Below are 17466 nucleotides of genomic sequence, written 5' to 3'. Positions count from 1 at the left end.
GTTATGCAATGCTTGTAGATAAGCTGTTTTTTAGTTAATCAGTGATCTTGTAGATCTGCTGTTTTTGTTTATTTGATATTAATTTGGCCTTTTGTAGGAATCCAGGCCAGGTTTCTTTTCTTGATAAGAAAAAGGATCATGATGGCGAGCCAACGAACCCGAACCCAACTTTGAAGTTTGTCCTACCAGGAGGGTAGGCCAAAGAGCAGCAGCCACACATTCATTTCCCCTCAAGTAACATTACACACTACACTGCCCTCACACTGCCACTTCCCTCTGACCATTGACAATACCTTGACCATTGACAAATACCTACTGTACCTGCTTATAAGGACTCTGTTGGACTTCGATACCTTGCTGAAAGTTATAATGAAGCGTTGTATTGTTTTGTTTTATTTTAATTTGATCAATACACTGTCTATTTTGTTCAATCATGTCTCTTGCCTATTTAATTTAATGTTGCCATCACTATAATGTATTCCTCCAGTTTCACCTACCTCTGTCTGCAGTAAACTGGTCCTATAGCTATATTATGCTTTGCCCACTCTATGCTACCCTAGCTCCACACCCAAAAGAGAGATGTGTTTACCGGTGACTCAAACTAGTGAAAATAGCAGATCTACAAGCTCACAACGTGTCATGTGTGTAAATAAACTATATCTGCAGTGTAAATATAATGCTCATTAAAAGCAAACAGATAAAGATGTGAGCAGTCAGAAACCAGGAGGAAAATCGTAGATGTAAAAGGACTTTATTGTAGCAAAAGTTCCTACATCAACATGTTTCAATACAGTATTCATACAAGCAGTGGTGGACAGTTACTTGAGTCCTGCATACAATGACTTGTCTTAGTTCTACTGGATCTCTTCTCCACTAGTCCATCCATAGTATTCTAGTTTAGTGTGCACGCACGCACACACACACAAATCCTCCTCCTATATCTGACACAGAGACACTGAGGAGCCCCCCCAGCACATGAATCCAGCATAGAGAGGTTCAGAGAATGTGGTCTGGAAGGTGTACAGGTGTGTCAGTGTGTCAGAGGACACTGTGTCGAAGGACACAATGCCAGCACGACGGTGTACATACACTGATACTCTACCGGAGTCAGAAGAGGGGCTGACAGGGAGGACCATTTTAAACTCATTGAATCTCACAGTGTACTGGTTCTTAATACCATCACATTCCAGTACCCAGGACTTGTCATTGTATCCAAACCTACTGTCACCGCCCTGTCTGTTGATTCCTCTGTATGTCACTGCTATAGAAACATCGCCACTCCACTCTACCTCCCAGTAACAGTGTCCAGTCAGACTCTCTCTACACATCACCTGTTCCCTGTCCATAAATCTGTCTGGATGATCAGGATACTGATGATCCACTCCATCATATTTCACCTTCCTGAAACCTCTTTCAGACAGAGAGAGGTTTCTGTTTACTGTGTTTGGATCCAGTGTGAGTTCACACACATCTGATGAGAGAACAACATACAATACAACTCCAGTTTACTATCAAATACAACTTAATACAATACATAATAATAATAATAATAATAATAATAATGCTATCCAGTGTCCCCTAACCCCCAGACGAAAGCAAGGAAAGAAAGATACAGCCGTTCCCCCAAATACGCTAACAATGAAGTGAGGAGATGGTGGAGGAGATCTTGCGATTATGTGATCTCCTGGATCTGTGTGTGACTGAGAATAAAATGGTCACTCATATCTTAGTGAAGAGCGCCATGTAGTGTAAAAACTAAAAACACACAACAGATGTCAAAAGATGTCTTTGGCAGTGAATGATATAATACTCGTAGAAAACATGTACATCATACATTCGATGTGCCTTCGGGGGTTAAGTTTTTTTTTTTTAAACTTCCTATAGACCTATAGGAAGTAAGATACTGCATAGTTGTCAACACATTATATTTATGGTTATCATCTTAATGCACAGTAAGATATTAATGAGTGAATGTCACATGCTTCTGTGTATAGCAGCTGTTCATCTGCTTAGCTGGATGTGTGCTGCTTTGATTTAATCAATAAAACAGAATAAACACTTACACTTCCTCACACCTGGTTTCAGTCTCTTCTCTCCACTATCGTTGACACTGGGGGTGGGGGGAGACAAAGTCAGGCCTGCATAGTGTCTTTGATGACACAAACAATTACTAATACACTGTTTATTTGCACTGGGTGGCAGAAAGTCTCTCCATACCTGAGAGTCTGCAGTGGTAGAGTAGACAGTAGCTCCACTCCAGTGGAGCTCCAGTCTAGATTATTGTAGTTTAAGTCCAACACTTTTAGATGGGAGTTGGATTTCAGAGCTGAAACCAGATAAGAACAGCCTTCCTCTGTGACCATACAGCCTGACAACCTACACAAACACACACACACACACACACACACACACACACACACACACACACACACACACACACACACACACACACACACACACACACACACACACACAGAGACACACGCACATGCATGTGCACGTGCGCGCACACGCGCACACGCGCACACACACACACACACACACACACACACACACACACACACACACACACACACACACACACACACACACAGGTTATTTCAATACAATTATGCTGCTTATCTGGATCTTATATAATAAAAAACAGACCTAAGTGCAGCTAAGGGCTGATACTGGATCAGTTTGTCTGATGGGTCCATATAAAGGTCAAATGTTGTGACTGGCGGTTGCAGAACACTAACGCAAGAATTTTACTTAACTGGAGGAAACTACACATGAGGAATGGGCTAAAATGCCACAGGAATGCTGCCAGAAGCTGGTTCCTGGCTATGCATCACGTTTGCAGCAGGTCATAATAGCAAAAGGGTGCTCCACAAAGAATTAAAGACACTTGCCATGACGAAGGGTTTGAATAAATCTGACACAGCAATAATCGTCAAAAGTGGCATTTTGTGTTGAATTTGGAGAAACCACTCATAATATTAGTTGTATTGAGCTATTTACATGGTTCTTGTTTGATTTGTTTATTTCATACAGTTGACAGTTTGTGAATTTTGCCATTAAACCAGATTTGCAGTGGGGTTTGAATAATTTCGAGCGCAACCATAACTACCCCTATCCCTAACCTCACACTAACCTAACGTTTGTCAGACTATTGGGATGTCGGAATAATAGGAGATTGGAATTATGAGGAGCTATTGAAGAAAATATTAAATGAATCAATGGTTCAAACTTAAGTAGTAGTAAGTAAGTAGTACGTATTGCCTTTGCTCTTCCTGTTGGCATTTTCTATTGAAATGACAGACCAATAAGAACACATTTGTACTCTTGATGCCCCGTCCCTCTTCACAGACACCCACAATATCACCACCAACACAGAAGGACAAAAAATAAGTGAATTAATTCAGGTAAGTGCCATGTGTCTTTACTCAAGAATTGAAAGGGTCACCTGTTGAACAGGATTGGGAATACTGACCTGAGTGTCTCCAGTGTACAGTGTGGACTCCCAAGTCCTTCAGAGAGCTTTTTCACTCCGGAATCCTGCAGATCATTGTTACCGAGGTCCATTTCCTTCAAACTAGAGGAGCTGGAGCTGCAAACTTTTGACAACTCCTCACAGGATGTCTCTGAAAGGTTACAGCCTCTCAGCCTGAAGAAACAGTAATTTTCTAATTACGATTTGTGATTATATGTTTGTATTTTATTTCTTCTGTACACCTCACATCATACACATTAAAGAAAATACAGATTTGCAACCTTGAATAAAAGTTTTAAAATGTTTAAATTAGTAGTGTATACCCTATATTTTAACAATTTTATCATTATTTTATCATTATGTTGTTCACATTCCATCAATTTATGTGCATGTCTGTCTGTCAGCAAAATACATTGTAAACGTTGCTTCTGTGTGTTACAACTCACACATCTATTCACCAACACCAAACATCATCTACAAACTCTCATTATACTGCTACACTATTGACCAATGATAATGTGATGATTAACTTTATACAGCTACACTATTGACCAATGATAATGTGATGATTATCTTTATACTGCTACACTATTGTCCAATGGTAATGTGATGATTAACTTTCCAACTTTCGGCAAGGTGCCTCGCTCTCCTTACAGCTCACTCAGTGGTGACTCTCATGGCTCAAGTCCACTTAGACGGCACACTTTTTTTAACTGCTTTTTTTGCAGAGACGTCTTGGGTTTGAAAACGTCCCTTCGCATTCCAGAAATGTGGAAGTGATCAGGACAATGTCAAATGACGTGAAGGGGACTCCGCCCCCATCACGTCAATTGTTTGCAGTTTGGTCACATCTTTTCCCATGAAGTCACTATAGTACTATTTGGGAGTGAGAATATGTTGCCCAAAATGGTGAAAATGCCAGATGTGCTAGAGTGGCTGTTTTCACTGCGTTTGAAAATGTGGGTACATTTTCTCAATCTGTATAAGGTTGATGTAATACACAACAGCTTGCCTGACCTGACCTCTGCCCTCCTTAAGGACCTATCTTCCACCAGGCGCTGCATGGTGCAAAGCCACATTGTGCCAAGCACAAGGCATATTTGGTATCTCCCACCCGACGCACACAGACTTGCACCCACGTTTTCTAAATACCAAATGATTTTAAAATGAGGTGTGGTCTGGCGGGATGACGGCACAATGTTATTTTCCCCACAGATTTTGTGCTTAAATTGTATATGTACAATTTTATTACTTACTTTGTGCTTCAAGTTAACCCTTCCATTGTGTTAGGGTCTTTTTTGACCCGTTTTAAAGTTTAAATAGGTAAAAAGTACCCTTTACATTTCTTTATTGGAACGAGGCTTCATGATATCCTTAGAAATAGCCATTTTAACGCAACAAAATTATTTATCATCATTTTAATTCATTCTGATCGTCTAAAAAAAAAAGAAGTGACACTTGTGGTGTTAGGGTCCGAAATGACCCGGCAAAGAAGTGTGGCTCAATTCCCCCCCAAATTATCAATATTCAATGTTTACATGTTTGAGAGTGAGAGAGACTTGTCCTCAATTAGCATTTGTTATCAGGAGTAAAATAACGTTTGAGTTTATGAAAAATAAATGACTTTTTACCTTCTATGGTATACGGGTCATCTCGGACCCTAACACCACTAGTGTCACTATTTTTAATAATTTTAACATTTTTTAAAGTTAAAAAATGAAAACAAGTATTTTTTATAATGTTTTTTGGAAGCGTGTCCTAATTATTATTCTTAATTATTCTATTCAACTAGATAACATCATTATCTATTGCCTTCATTATAGGAAATTTAATGAGGGAATTTTAACATTTTTATAATAGAAAACGAGATATTTTGAAAGATGAAACCCTAGCCCTAACCCAAGATAATATTTATATATGAATGCATTACAAGTCAGCTATGAGGTGGGAGAAAAAAATGAATGAAAATACTTATTTTTTTTGTATTTTGGGCTGATTTAAATCACGGGTCAAATTTGACTCGCTAACACCACAAGTGGATGCAGTTTTCTAACACAATGCAAGGGTTAAGACCAGCTCACAGCTGTTCTTAATCTGGCGCAGTGATAGCAGCGCAGGTGATTCTGTTATTTAGGGAGTGGGCTGCATTGTTTGGATCAGGCGCCATGGGTTTACAATGTGCACAAATTGATTGCTTTCAAAATCCATTCGATCTGACCATAAGAATCACCCCCCGCTCCCCAAACACCACCAGCACAGACTGAAAAGGTAAATTGGTTAATTTAATTCAATTAATTAGTCTAAGCTCCTTGTCTATTTACTTCAGAATCTAAACAGGCTTACCTGAGGGTCTCCAGTGTACAATGCGGGCTCCCAAGTCCTTCAGAGAGCCTTTGCACTCCTGCATCCTGCAGATCATTGTTACTGAGATCCAGTTCTATTAAACAGGAGCTGGAGGTGAGAACTGATGATGATAACTTCTCACAGCATGTCTCAGAGAGGTTACATTCACAAAGCCTGAAGAAACAATAGTGAGAATATACATTAAATTAATGTATTTCTTTCCATAAGAATGTGATGACAATATATTAAATATATCAGTAAGTTCACATACAGAGCTCTACTGGAGTCTTTGACTACTGGCAGCAGCCACAGAAGAGCCTCCTCTGAAGCAGAGTAGTGTCTCAGGTCAAACACATCCAGCTTATTTTCTGATGACAGCAAAATGAAGACCAGAGCTGACCACTGAGCAGGAGAGAGCTCATCTGCGAAGACACGACCTGATTCCATATACTGTTGGATCTCCTCTTCTAGGGAATGATCATTTAGCTCATTCAGACAGTGGAACAGATTGATGCTTTTCTCTGGAGAGGGATTCTTCCTGATCTTCTTCTTGATGTACTTGATTGTTTTCTTATTTGAATGTGACCTATGTCCTGTCTTGTTCAACAGTCTTTTTAAGAGATTCTGATTGTTCTCCAAAGAAAGGCCCAGCAGGAAACGAAGGAACAAGTCCAGATGTCCATTTGAACTCTGTAAGGCCTCATCTACAGCACTTTGGTAGAGGTGACAAATCTTGGATTTGTAAATCCTTCCAAATAACTTGGACCACACGGAGGTTGAGAGTAGGTTGTCACCAGTGTTGATGAACGTGATGAAGACATGGAGGGCAGCCAGAAACTCCTGAACACTCAGATGGACAAAGCAGAACACCTTGTCCTTGTACATTCCACGCACCTCTCCAAATAACTGTGTGAATACTTCTGAGTACACTGCAGCCTCTTTGATATCAATGCCAGACGCTGTCAGGTCTTCTTCATAGAAGTTCAGGTTGCCTTGCTTCAGCTGTTCAAAAGCCAGTTTCCCCAGACACAGAATGGCGTCATCTGGATTCCTGTCATGATGTTTCTGAGCTATGTCTTGATATTTGGCATTCTTCTGTATGGACTGAACCAGCATGAAGTGGATGTACATGGCAGTCTGGGTCTTTGGTAGTGCTCCTTTCTCCTCTTTGCTCAATATTTCTTCCAGAACTTTAGCAGTGATCCAACAGAAGACTGGCATGTGGCACATGATGTGGAGGCTTCGTGATGTCTTGATGTGTGAGTAGATTTTATCGGCCTGCTGCTCATCACTGAATCGCTTGAAGAAGTACTCCTTCTTCTGGGGGTCATTGAACCCTCTCACCTCTGTAAATCTGTCAACATACTCAGAAGGGATCTGGTCGGCTGCTGCAGGTCGTGTGGTTATCCAGATTTTAACTTTTGGAAGCATATTTCCCTTGATGAGGTTTATCAGCAGCACGTCCACTGTGGTTGGCTTTGTGGGATCAGTCCATTTCACAGTGTTCTGGAAGTCTAGAGGAGGCCGACATTCATCTAGCCCATCAAAGATGAACACAACGTTGGGCTCGTCAAAGACACAGATTTTTAAATTCGTAGTTTCACAAAAAAAGTGATGAAGAAGGTCCTCCAAGCTCCTCCAAGCTGCGTTCTTCTTCTCCAAATTTAGCTCTCGGAAAGTGAATGGAAACACAAAGTGGATATCCTGGTTGGCTTTATCTTCTGCCCAGTTCAGAGCGTACTTCTGGGTTAGAACTGATTTACCAATGCCAGCCACTCCCTTCGTCATCACTGTTCTGGGTGGTTCAAGGTCTCCAGGTAATGCTTCAAAGATGTTTTCAAATGTGATTGATGTTTCTGGACCGGCTGGTTTCCTGGAAGCTGTTTCAACCTGTCTGACCTCATGTTCTTTATTGACCTCACCACTGCTTCCCTTTGTGATGTAGACCTCTGTGTAGATCTGATTCAGAAGTGTTTTTTGTCCTTCGATTGTGATCCACTCAGTCAAACACAAAAGCCTTTTTGTCAGATTAGACTTAAGTTGTTGTTTGCACAGAGTTTCTGAAAGACCAAAGAACAGACATCATTGAGAAATATGGTCCTCACATGGGAGGTCTTATTAACAGATCTGCAAAAGTTAAATTATGTTGTTTTTTGTATTTATAGTTTTATTTGATTTTATTTACTTGCGAGAACGTCATATACTGTATGTTGTGCCCACAATTTAATAATGGTTGTGATAAAAAATCTGTATTCTGAGGCCACAACTTAATGAAGGTGTGCACACGAGTAATAAGATAAGATATTAATGAAGTGTGCATAACCAACATTAAGTGTTGTTTGTGTTTATGTTGTTGTAAAGATCCTATTATGGTTCTTGGTTGTTTGCTTGTGTTATGTGTGGACTGTCGTGTTATTGTGTAAGCCTGCAGGGTATCATGGCACACAGACCAGCCAAATATGCTATACACAGCATATATGTCCAGTAAGCCGCTAAAATCCAAACATTACCGGTGCAGTATAGTGTTCAAATCAAACCCAGACAGTTTATTTATTCCAAATATAGGCTATAGCAGGGGTGTCAAACTCATTTTGGTGTCCGGGCAAGATTGGTCAAATGGTGACTTGAGGTGGGCAGGAACCAGTTGCGGACGCACATGCGCGCTCACACGCATTCAGTTATACAGCATTGTTTTTCAATCTGTTGTCTTGTCTCAGAAAACAAACAATGCAATTTGTAACAATAATAATAATAATAAGGGTAATAATAATAATAATAATAATAATTATTATTATTATTATTATTATTATTATTATTATTATTATTATTATTATTATAAACCATTTTAAGTAGAATAATTACATTTGAAGTTAAACAATACCTGGTAATGTGTGTGGGTGGTTAAATAATTACATTTATAGAACAGTGGTGTAAAGTAACTAATTACATTTACTCAAGTACTGTACCTAAGTACAGATTTGATGTAGTTTTACTTTAGAGTATTTCCAATTTCCAGAACTTTCTACTCCACTACATCTCAGTCACTGCTATCTACAGTATATCACTTTAAAAAATGTTTTATGAAGATAAGCTACTTTAATTATTTACATTTACAAAAATAGCAGATCTACAAGCTCATAGTGCCGCACTATGAGCTTGTATATCTGCTATTTTTGAATAGCCAAATAAATCTTAAAATGACACTGATGCTTTCCCAGATTGAATTTAAATACGCTCTGAGTTCAATTAATACTGAGGATTTCACTGGGCAAGCTCCTGAGAAATAAAAGAAGCAGCTTTGATACATTTAAACTACCTATTACCATTATTATATTTTCAAAAATATCAAATTTACATGGTGTAGCCAGCATGAAAATTCATCTAAATCACTTGCTGCTCCCAGACACCTGACATCTCTTTGCTTGAACAAACTCAGTTTTCATAACACTGCACTACGTTTGTGTGTGTGTGTGTGTGTGTGTGTGTGTGTGTGTGTGTGTGAGAGAGAGAGAGAGAGAGAGAGAGAGAGAGAGAGAGAGAGAGAGAGAGAGAGAGAGAGAGAGAGAGAGAGAGAGAATACATGTCCGTGCTTTACTGACTCCTGTGTGAGGATCAAAGAGTAGCCTATAGCCATTACTACTCGACTAGTAGTTGAATAGACTCTTAACGAGCCAATCAGCCACAACATTCCACAGCTGGGGAGACAATGGCAGGGCCATCAGAGGTACTGAGCCAAGTAGCAGCGAGTGGGGGAAAGCTGCTTGGCCGCACAGCAAGTGAGTGCAAAATGCGACTCTGTCTGTTAGATGTAGTATCAATTTACTATTTTTAAAAGTATTTCGCGGGCCGCCATGGACCTTTCCGCGGGCCGCAAAACGCCCGCGGGCCGCCAGTTTGACAAGTCTGGGCTATAGCCTGGGTGTGGTGGTGATTGCTCAACTAATCACATCAACCACTACAGCTGTAGGGTAAAGACTTAGTGTTATGTGCATGTCATTATAGGGGAAGATTGTAATGAATTGTATTTTTATTTTTTATTTTTTAAATATTATTTGTATTAATATTTTTAAAATCAAAGTTGCAAAGCAGCGATGAACGGGCCCTCGCAGCTCTGTTCACGATACAAGTCTGTATGGCAATCAGCTTAAAAGTTAGGCTGCATAGCTTAAGCAATTACAGCTGGTCCCTATTGGCCGTCTATGTGTACTTGGGAAGTTTTGTAGGTTTTCGATGCTGGGAAGTGGAATAATGGCTGTTTAAAGCCCAGCCAATAGGAACACAGAGGGGGTGGGGCTTAAGCAATGTCAGCCTGTCGCCATTGGCCGTCTAAGTGTACATGGGAAGTTTTGTAGGTTTTCGATGCTGGAAAGCGGAGTTGTGGCTGTTTAAAGCCCAGCCAGTAGGAATTGTAGATCGGCTATTTTCACATCCTGTTTGGCGTTGAAGTTTGACGCTTTGCCACGGTCACGCCGTTTTACGAAAACTCAAGCTTTTGATAACTTTTCATCGTTAAGGCCTTCTGCGTACGCTGAGCGAATTTTAGGCGGATTCGACAATCCACTTGGGAGGAATTTGTTTAAGTACAACCTGTGAAAATGGCGTGAAATGCACAAAAACGCCACTATAAATTTTAAATGGCCGACTTCCTGTTTGGTTTAGGTCGTGGCTTTTTTTGAGACGATTAAAATACGTAATTTTTCACCACAATTTTTTTTCATATTGCCCCTCAAAAACGAGATTCATTAATTAGTGGGAATAATAAGAATAAGATAATTGTTGCAGCTTCTAGGCTTTGCACTACTGTGCAGTGCTCGGGCCCTAATAATAGCAAAAATATCTCACAACATATTGTCAAACGACGGCTTTTATGCTGTTTAAGATCAACCACTGGACTCTGCCCCCTGCTGGAACAAATTGCTCTGGAGGTTAATTCTCATTAAAAACAGCCGTTTATAATTATTTCATGTTTAATAAATCTTTCTTTGGAATTTACATCATTATACACCAAGGGACAGTAGTTTCCTTTCGAAACGTTAAGGGATGGAACACTGATTTCACTCGCGGTGAAACAGAATGTAAGTAGCAAAATGCTAGCACGGCTACAGCTGGTAAAGATAAAGATTATGTTTATGCATTTATTTCATATTTACATGCCAATTTAAGCTCTGACATTTTGGTGAAGGATAATCTGGTATTCCTGGATTGTCAGTGTGGCAAGCAGTTGGCTGGCCACAATTAGCGCTTGAGTGTTTTTTACTGTATGTTGGATGGAAACAGTAAGTCACTTCATCAAGTATACTAGTTATAATAAATAGTTACAGTTTGCAGCAATAGCAAAGGATTATATACTTTGTAACTTAACACAGCCTTAAGCCAATGACTCATAGCCACTAGAATGAATAGGCCTGTAGCTCAAGCAGGTAGAAGCAACTCATTATAGACGATGCACTTAACACTTGCATGACTAGCCGGTCAATATGGACGATTTTGAGAATTTAAAGTGGATTATCTTCTCTCATGAAGCTCCGAGGAAATTCCCCTTTCATGACTTTTCCTAACTATTTGATACAAATCATCTGTTTTTTTTTTCTTCTGAAACTTATTATAAATATGAAATCAGACCCATATATACCATCCCAGTCGTTATATTTTGGCTAATTTGACCGCTCTCAGCCTTACTCCCCCATGTAAGAACAGTTGACACCTTCGAGACCCCCCGCAGACCGCGCAGCCATGCGCTCTGTCTACAGCCAGCCCTCTGTCTATGTTGCCATGTATAAGCGACTTTGGGCTTGTTTTTCCACGTCTTTCTATTATTATTAATATTATAATTATATATATAATTATATTATAATGGTAATAATTTTCCACTCCACTACAGCTCAGAGGCAAATCTTGTACTTTTACTCCACTACAATTATTTGAAAACTTTAGTTACTTTGCAGATATAAATATATTTTCATACTTGTTTAGATTAGAGCTCCATGCATGTCCTTTTGTAAATGATTTTTTATTAGGTGAATATTTATATAGAAAGGTCTAACCAGGGATTGGGGTTGCAAATTAGCCTTGGCTATAAACCCCACAATGGTTTCATGCCTCACTGTTTTGTCAGGGCACAACGCATGCAGTAACATTTTCATAGACCTGACTGCTTATTTCTCTCGCAAAATTTGGCAACCCAATGCTGCGCCAACAGATCCGATCTACAAGCAGAGGGCTCGTCAGCCAGCGACTGTTTTATGTTTGTAGATCAGATATTTAGCACAGGAGTAGTAGCCTAGAGCAGGAATGAGCACATTTGTGGAACATAGCGATGTGTTCACTTGTTGCGCTGACAGGCAGGAGGAGAGGAGACGCTTCTGTCAGCGTGGACAGCTGATAGAATGAGAGCTTTACGCTCAGACAATAATGTGAATATGATATAATATAATATTGGTTTGTCAAGAGATATCCATGTGTTTTGGACAATGGAGATAGTCACGTAATTAGACAGTGGCTTCAGCGTTCATATAGGCTCCATGTTTCACTGAAGAGTTTAATGTGACGCTACAGATTGCGCTGTTTTATACGCTTTTTTTTAATAAAGATTTGACATACAGAATCTGCAGTTACCATTACATTTTATAATACTATTTTATATATATATATATATATACTACATTACTATTTTATAATGTTTCTGCCTGCCTACAACAACAACATTATGTGGGTTCACTGACTGAGCAGAGTGCAATTGAGATGTTAATGGCTATTTAGAAGACAATGGAACCCCCCACGGTTTGGGGGAGAAGCTGTGAGCTAGTCTGGAGCACAGAGGTGAGACAGTAGCCAATAGGGTAGCCTTATTTGGGGATCAAAATGATCGTATTTCAGGCTGTGTAGGGGGTAATGAAACCTCAGTCATGCTACTGTTAAGGTTACTGCGTGTGTTGGTCTAGTTTTGTTTAAATTAAAGTCTTACCTCTTTTAAAGGATAACAAACATAAGAAGGGTCATTTAGCAGTACATGTGATCTTACCGGGCTTCTCAGCTGACAAATGTGGCTGGTGTTGTTTAATAGCATTGTAAAATGCTGCTCTGACAGCTGTTCCACCAGGATCTAGCACCTTTGTAAACACTAGTCTCATTTGGTTCTGTCTCGTCTTCTCAGCTTGAATCTCGGCATAGAGCTCAGGATGGACCATGGTCGCTAGACTGTCTACTATAGCCATGACTGTGGACACGTCTTGAATCAACCGTGCCCTGTTCCGCATCACAAACTGTGCAGCTTGCAAGAGGGGGAAAAAAAGAGTGGTTGAGATAAATGCATCACAGAATCATATAGAATTAAATTATCATTATAACAATGCAAATATAAAGCTGTGTGCATCTCTATATCCTCTCATGAATAGCAGTCTAACCACTGGTGCATTTATAGTTTTGTAATAAGGATGTACACCCTGGTAAACAAAAGGTAAAACCAGCTAACAACCTACTCACTGGTTACATCAAACACTGAACTGTAATAAGGATAACTCACCTTTTTCTGCATCCTTTTTTTCATCAGCATCCTGTTGTAACACCATCATGTTAGTTCGATCATAATAATCTAACAACAATAAACAACAATGGGCCTTATGCAACATTCTCTTATACGTTCTATTGAACAACACCTAACAACAATGGGCCTTATGCAACATTCTCTTATATAATCTATTGAACAACACTAAACAACAATGGGCCTTGTGCAACATTCTCTAACATTTTCTCTTAACGGGGCTACACAAGGATTTCACTTTTTATTATTATTATTTTTTTAAATTGGCTCCCCAGTGTCACTTGTAGCCTACCCCCAAAATAGTGTTTTTAACACTCAGTCATTCATCTTCATTTCATGGATTTTCTGAATGGGAGTGTCTGAACAGGCCATTTCACATTCTCCCCATGCCTACGTCACCATGGGGAGCTCATTTTAGTCCCGCCCCCTCATTTTAAGTTTCCACCTCCCTAAAAAAAAACGTATTGTTTACGATAGGGCTGCACACAGAAAGTTAGCACACATAAAACCACCCAATGTGTCTGTGTTGTAGCGCCCCTCTGACCAAAATAGGACGTTTTGGCATTGCAGCTGAAAAGGCTAGGAATGACGGACAGACAGATTATGAAAAAATAAATCTGGGTGTTTTTTTTTACTTAAACCTGTACAAAACGTATGAAGGGCCAATATTTATATAAAATATGTATTTTTTAAAGTCATGTTGTAGCCCCTTTAATGGTCTGTTAAGAGAGAAACAAAACAAAAACATAAGATGAGTCATCTCTGGATGCACCAAACCATTCTTAACATCCACATCTGTGTTTATCCTGGAGTGCCGTGTGATGAATTCCACTTGATCTTAAATTAGATAACACCTATAGGTAACGCCTCCTACACATTACAGTGTGTATATATAAGGGCAGTTTTTGAAGATCCGGATACAGGTTTTCTTACCAATTCAAATAGTAAAATGAATCGGACGGTGTGTTCATCACAAAATTTGAGCTATTTTGTTCTCCACTCCTGCAAACTTTGAAAGCCAATCTTAGCCAATCATGATGGACATGGGTTTTGTGACGGTATACTGTATATAATCAGAATCTAGGGGTTACGTATGTAACCCCAGTTTTCTTATCTCCGAAGTAATATACTTACTTATGGGATAACATCGCCCCCTGGCGATGCACAGAGCACAGCACATGGACTCCCGGCTACAATTCCTATTGGATAGGGTCATGTTACGCGAATCCGGTATTCCGGAAGGGGTATAAAAACCCTCGCGTCATTGGGATACGCCCTCTTAAAGACTTCACCTCTGCACGCCACAAATGCGCACATGGTAAGTATATTACTTCGGAGATAAGAAAACTGGGGTTACATACGTAACCTCTAGTTGTTCTGTCTCTCCTATATAATAATATACTTACTTATGGGACACATAAACGCCCCCTGGGGAGCCCCAGTATGTAGACCCTACCCATCCGTACGCCCACGGCCTCAGGTCCCGCCCCCAGGCAAGACCACGGCCACCCGGGCGCCCCCGACCCCTCGGGCCAGGATGCGGAAAGGATCAGAAGGCAAGGCCAGCCTAGCCAGTCCAGGGGAAGCCTGAGAGGAAGCACAAGCAGGAAGAGAGGCACGCCCCCAGGCTTGCACAGTACTCTCCTGGCTTGAGCTAACCAATACATCCAAGACTGTGTGCGCCATCACAGATGCCGCCACGTCCACACGTTTGGCTGTACACAGGGCCACCAGGAGTACCGTTTTGAGACTCACGATCCTCAGATCCACAGTTTCAAAAGGTTCAAAAGGAGGACGGCAGAGTGCCTCCAGCACTACTGCAAGGTCCCACTTCGGGAACAAAGGCCTGTTAACCGGCCTGGCCCGCTTAGCACCGGTCATAAAACGTCGCACCAGCGGATGATGACTTGCCATCGAACCCCTCGTGGCAAGCGGAAATGGCCGCCAGGTACACCTTGATGGTGGAAAAGGCCAAATCCTGGTTCAACCTGTCTTGTAGGATAACCAGGATGCTGCCCACAGGCGCCTGGAAAGCCAGCTATGGTGACTACCACATCAAGGGGCAGCCCCTGCGAGCTTAAGCTCGCCCTTTCACGGGCCAGACCCACAGGTCTAACTCCTGGGGGTTCTCCTGGAACACCTCGTTCCCTCCCTGTCTCAGAAGGTCTCTGAACAGAGGGAGAGGCCACGGCTCGTCGTAGAGGAGAGGAGTAATCTCCGACCTCCACGCCCCATGCTGGGGCCACCAGCAGGACTGTCAGGCCCTGGAGCCTGATTTTATCCAACGTCGGAGGGATCAGCTCCAGAGGCGGGAAAGCATACAGTAGTACGTACGGCCACCTGTGTGCTAAGGCGTCCACTCCCAAGGAGAGGTCCCTGTACCCCATCGAGAAGAAGCGTGAGCATTTCGCGTTCTCTCTGGATGCAAACAAGTCGACCTGAGCCCAGCCGAACCGGGCCCAAATCAGGTTCGCAACCTGCGGGTTGAGTGACCACTCCCCGTACCGAAGCCCGCCCCTGGACAGCAGGTCCGCCCCGCTGTTCAGGAGGCGCGGCACATGGGAGGCGCGCAGCGAAGCCAGGCACGACACGCTCCAGAGTGTCAGCTCGCGTGCCACTTTGTCCAACACAAGGGAACCCAAGCCTCCTTGTTTGTTGACATAGCACATCGTTGTGGTATAGTCCGTTCTGACCAGGACATGACACCCCACAACGCAGCTCTCAAAGTGCTTGAGAGCGAGGAAGACCGCCAGCAGCTCCAGGTAATTGATGTGGGCCTCCTTCAGAACAGAGCCCCACTTCCCCCTGGCTCAGTAGCCTTCGTGGACAGCCCCCCAATCTGAGAGGCTGGCGTACGTGGTAATCACCTTCCGTGACACCACCGCGCCTATCCTGACCCCTTCGGACAGAAAGGTTACCACACACCGTGGTGACACTACCACCTTCCGAGAACCCATGGTGTGTGGGATCCTCAGAGCCCGCATCCACCTCTGAAAAGGTCTCATGTAGAATCTGCCCAACCGGATCAGGTGTATGGCCGAAGCCATGAGACCCGCTGCTTGCATGCATGTTCTGTATGTGACTCGATGCCCCAAGAGCAGAGATCGTACACATGCCAAAAAGCCGGCTATTCTGTCCTGAGACAGACACGCCACTAGCGTGGTCGAATCCAGTGAGATCCCCACGAAGGTGGCCTGTTGGGATGGGATCAACGCGCTCTTCTGAGCGTTGATCGTGAACCCGATCGTGGGATCTTTTTCAGACGTTTTGATAACAATGACTTCAGTGCTGAGCGTGATAGTGTGTGTATGTACATTCCGGAGTATGTCCCTATCACACTCAGTGAAAATGAAATTGTAGCTAGCCTCTCCTGTATTAAGCCCAACTCAGCCCCTGGGCCAGATGGCCTTGGAGGTATAGTGTTGAAAGAAAATGTTCATGAACTTAAAGGGATTGTGTTGATGCTATTTCAGTATTTGCTTGACTCTCAAACAATGCCCAATTTATGGAAAATGTCTTGTATTGTGCCTCTCCCCAAGAAGCCTGGAGCCAAAGAACTAAAAGACTTCAGGCCCATTGCTCTTACTTCCATTTTGGGAAAAATGGAATCATTAGGGATCAATGTGACCAAAACAAAAGAACTTGTCATTTATGCAAAGGAACCTGTGCAGACCATTACAATTGGTGGACAAATAGTGGAGGTAGTAGACAATTTTAAATACTTAGGCACATATATTGACAGCAAACTTAATTTCTGTGAAAATACTGACCAGATTTTTAAAACTTGTAACCAACGCCTCCACCTACTACGCAAGCTCAACTCCTTTAGAGTGAGCAAGCATATCATGGAAACAATCTATAAAAAACTGATAGAGGGAATCTTGACTTTTAACATGGCAATGTGGTATGGCAATCTTAATGTAAAAGGCAGAGGAAAGTTGCAGCGAATAGTGAACCTAGCCTCAAAAAATCATTGGGAAGAGACAGAAACATTTAAGCTGTATCTATAAGGAGGTACTTCTTAAAAAAGCTGTCAAGATAGCAAACGACCCCTCTCATCCACTCTGCAGGGAGTTCGAACTACTTCCCTCTGTTTGCTCGACCTCGC

General features: G+C 41.7%; 1 protein-coding gene across 1 annotated transcript; it reads right to left on the bottom strand.

The window, feature by feature from the left end:
- Positions 1-935: 935 nt before the first annotated feature.
- On the bottom strand, positions 936-13085 carry LOC311041390 (NLR family CARD domain-containing protein 3-like; the record flags this gene model as incomplete). The annotated part of the gene is made up of 6 exons (XM_084086301.1): positions 12840-13085; positions 6090-7878; positions 5819-5992; positions 3476-3649; positions 2064-2149; positions 936-1471 (listed from the first exon to the last, which is right to left on the bottom strand). Exons 1-6 carry the CDS (start codon positions 13072-13074, stop codon positions 936-938), a joined length of 2994 nt encoding a protein of 997 aa, XP_083942427.1. The 5' UTR covers positions 13075-13085.
- Between the last annotated feature and the right edge of the window lie 4381 nt (positions 13086-17466).

The sequence above is a fragment of the Gymnoscopelus microlampas genome, assembly GCF_963454915.1.
Source record: "Gymnoscopelus microlampas genome assembly, contig: SCAFFOLD_28, whole genome shotgun sequence".
Taxonomy (NCBI): domain Eukaryota; kingdom Metazoa; phylum Chordata; class Actinopteri; order Myctophiformes; family Myctophidae; genus Gymnoscopelus; species Gymnoscopelus microlampas.
This window is presented reverse-complemented; position numbering and strand designations above follow the sequence as displayed.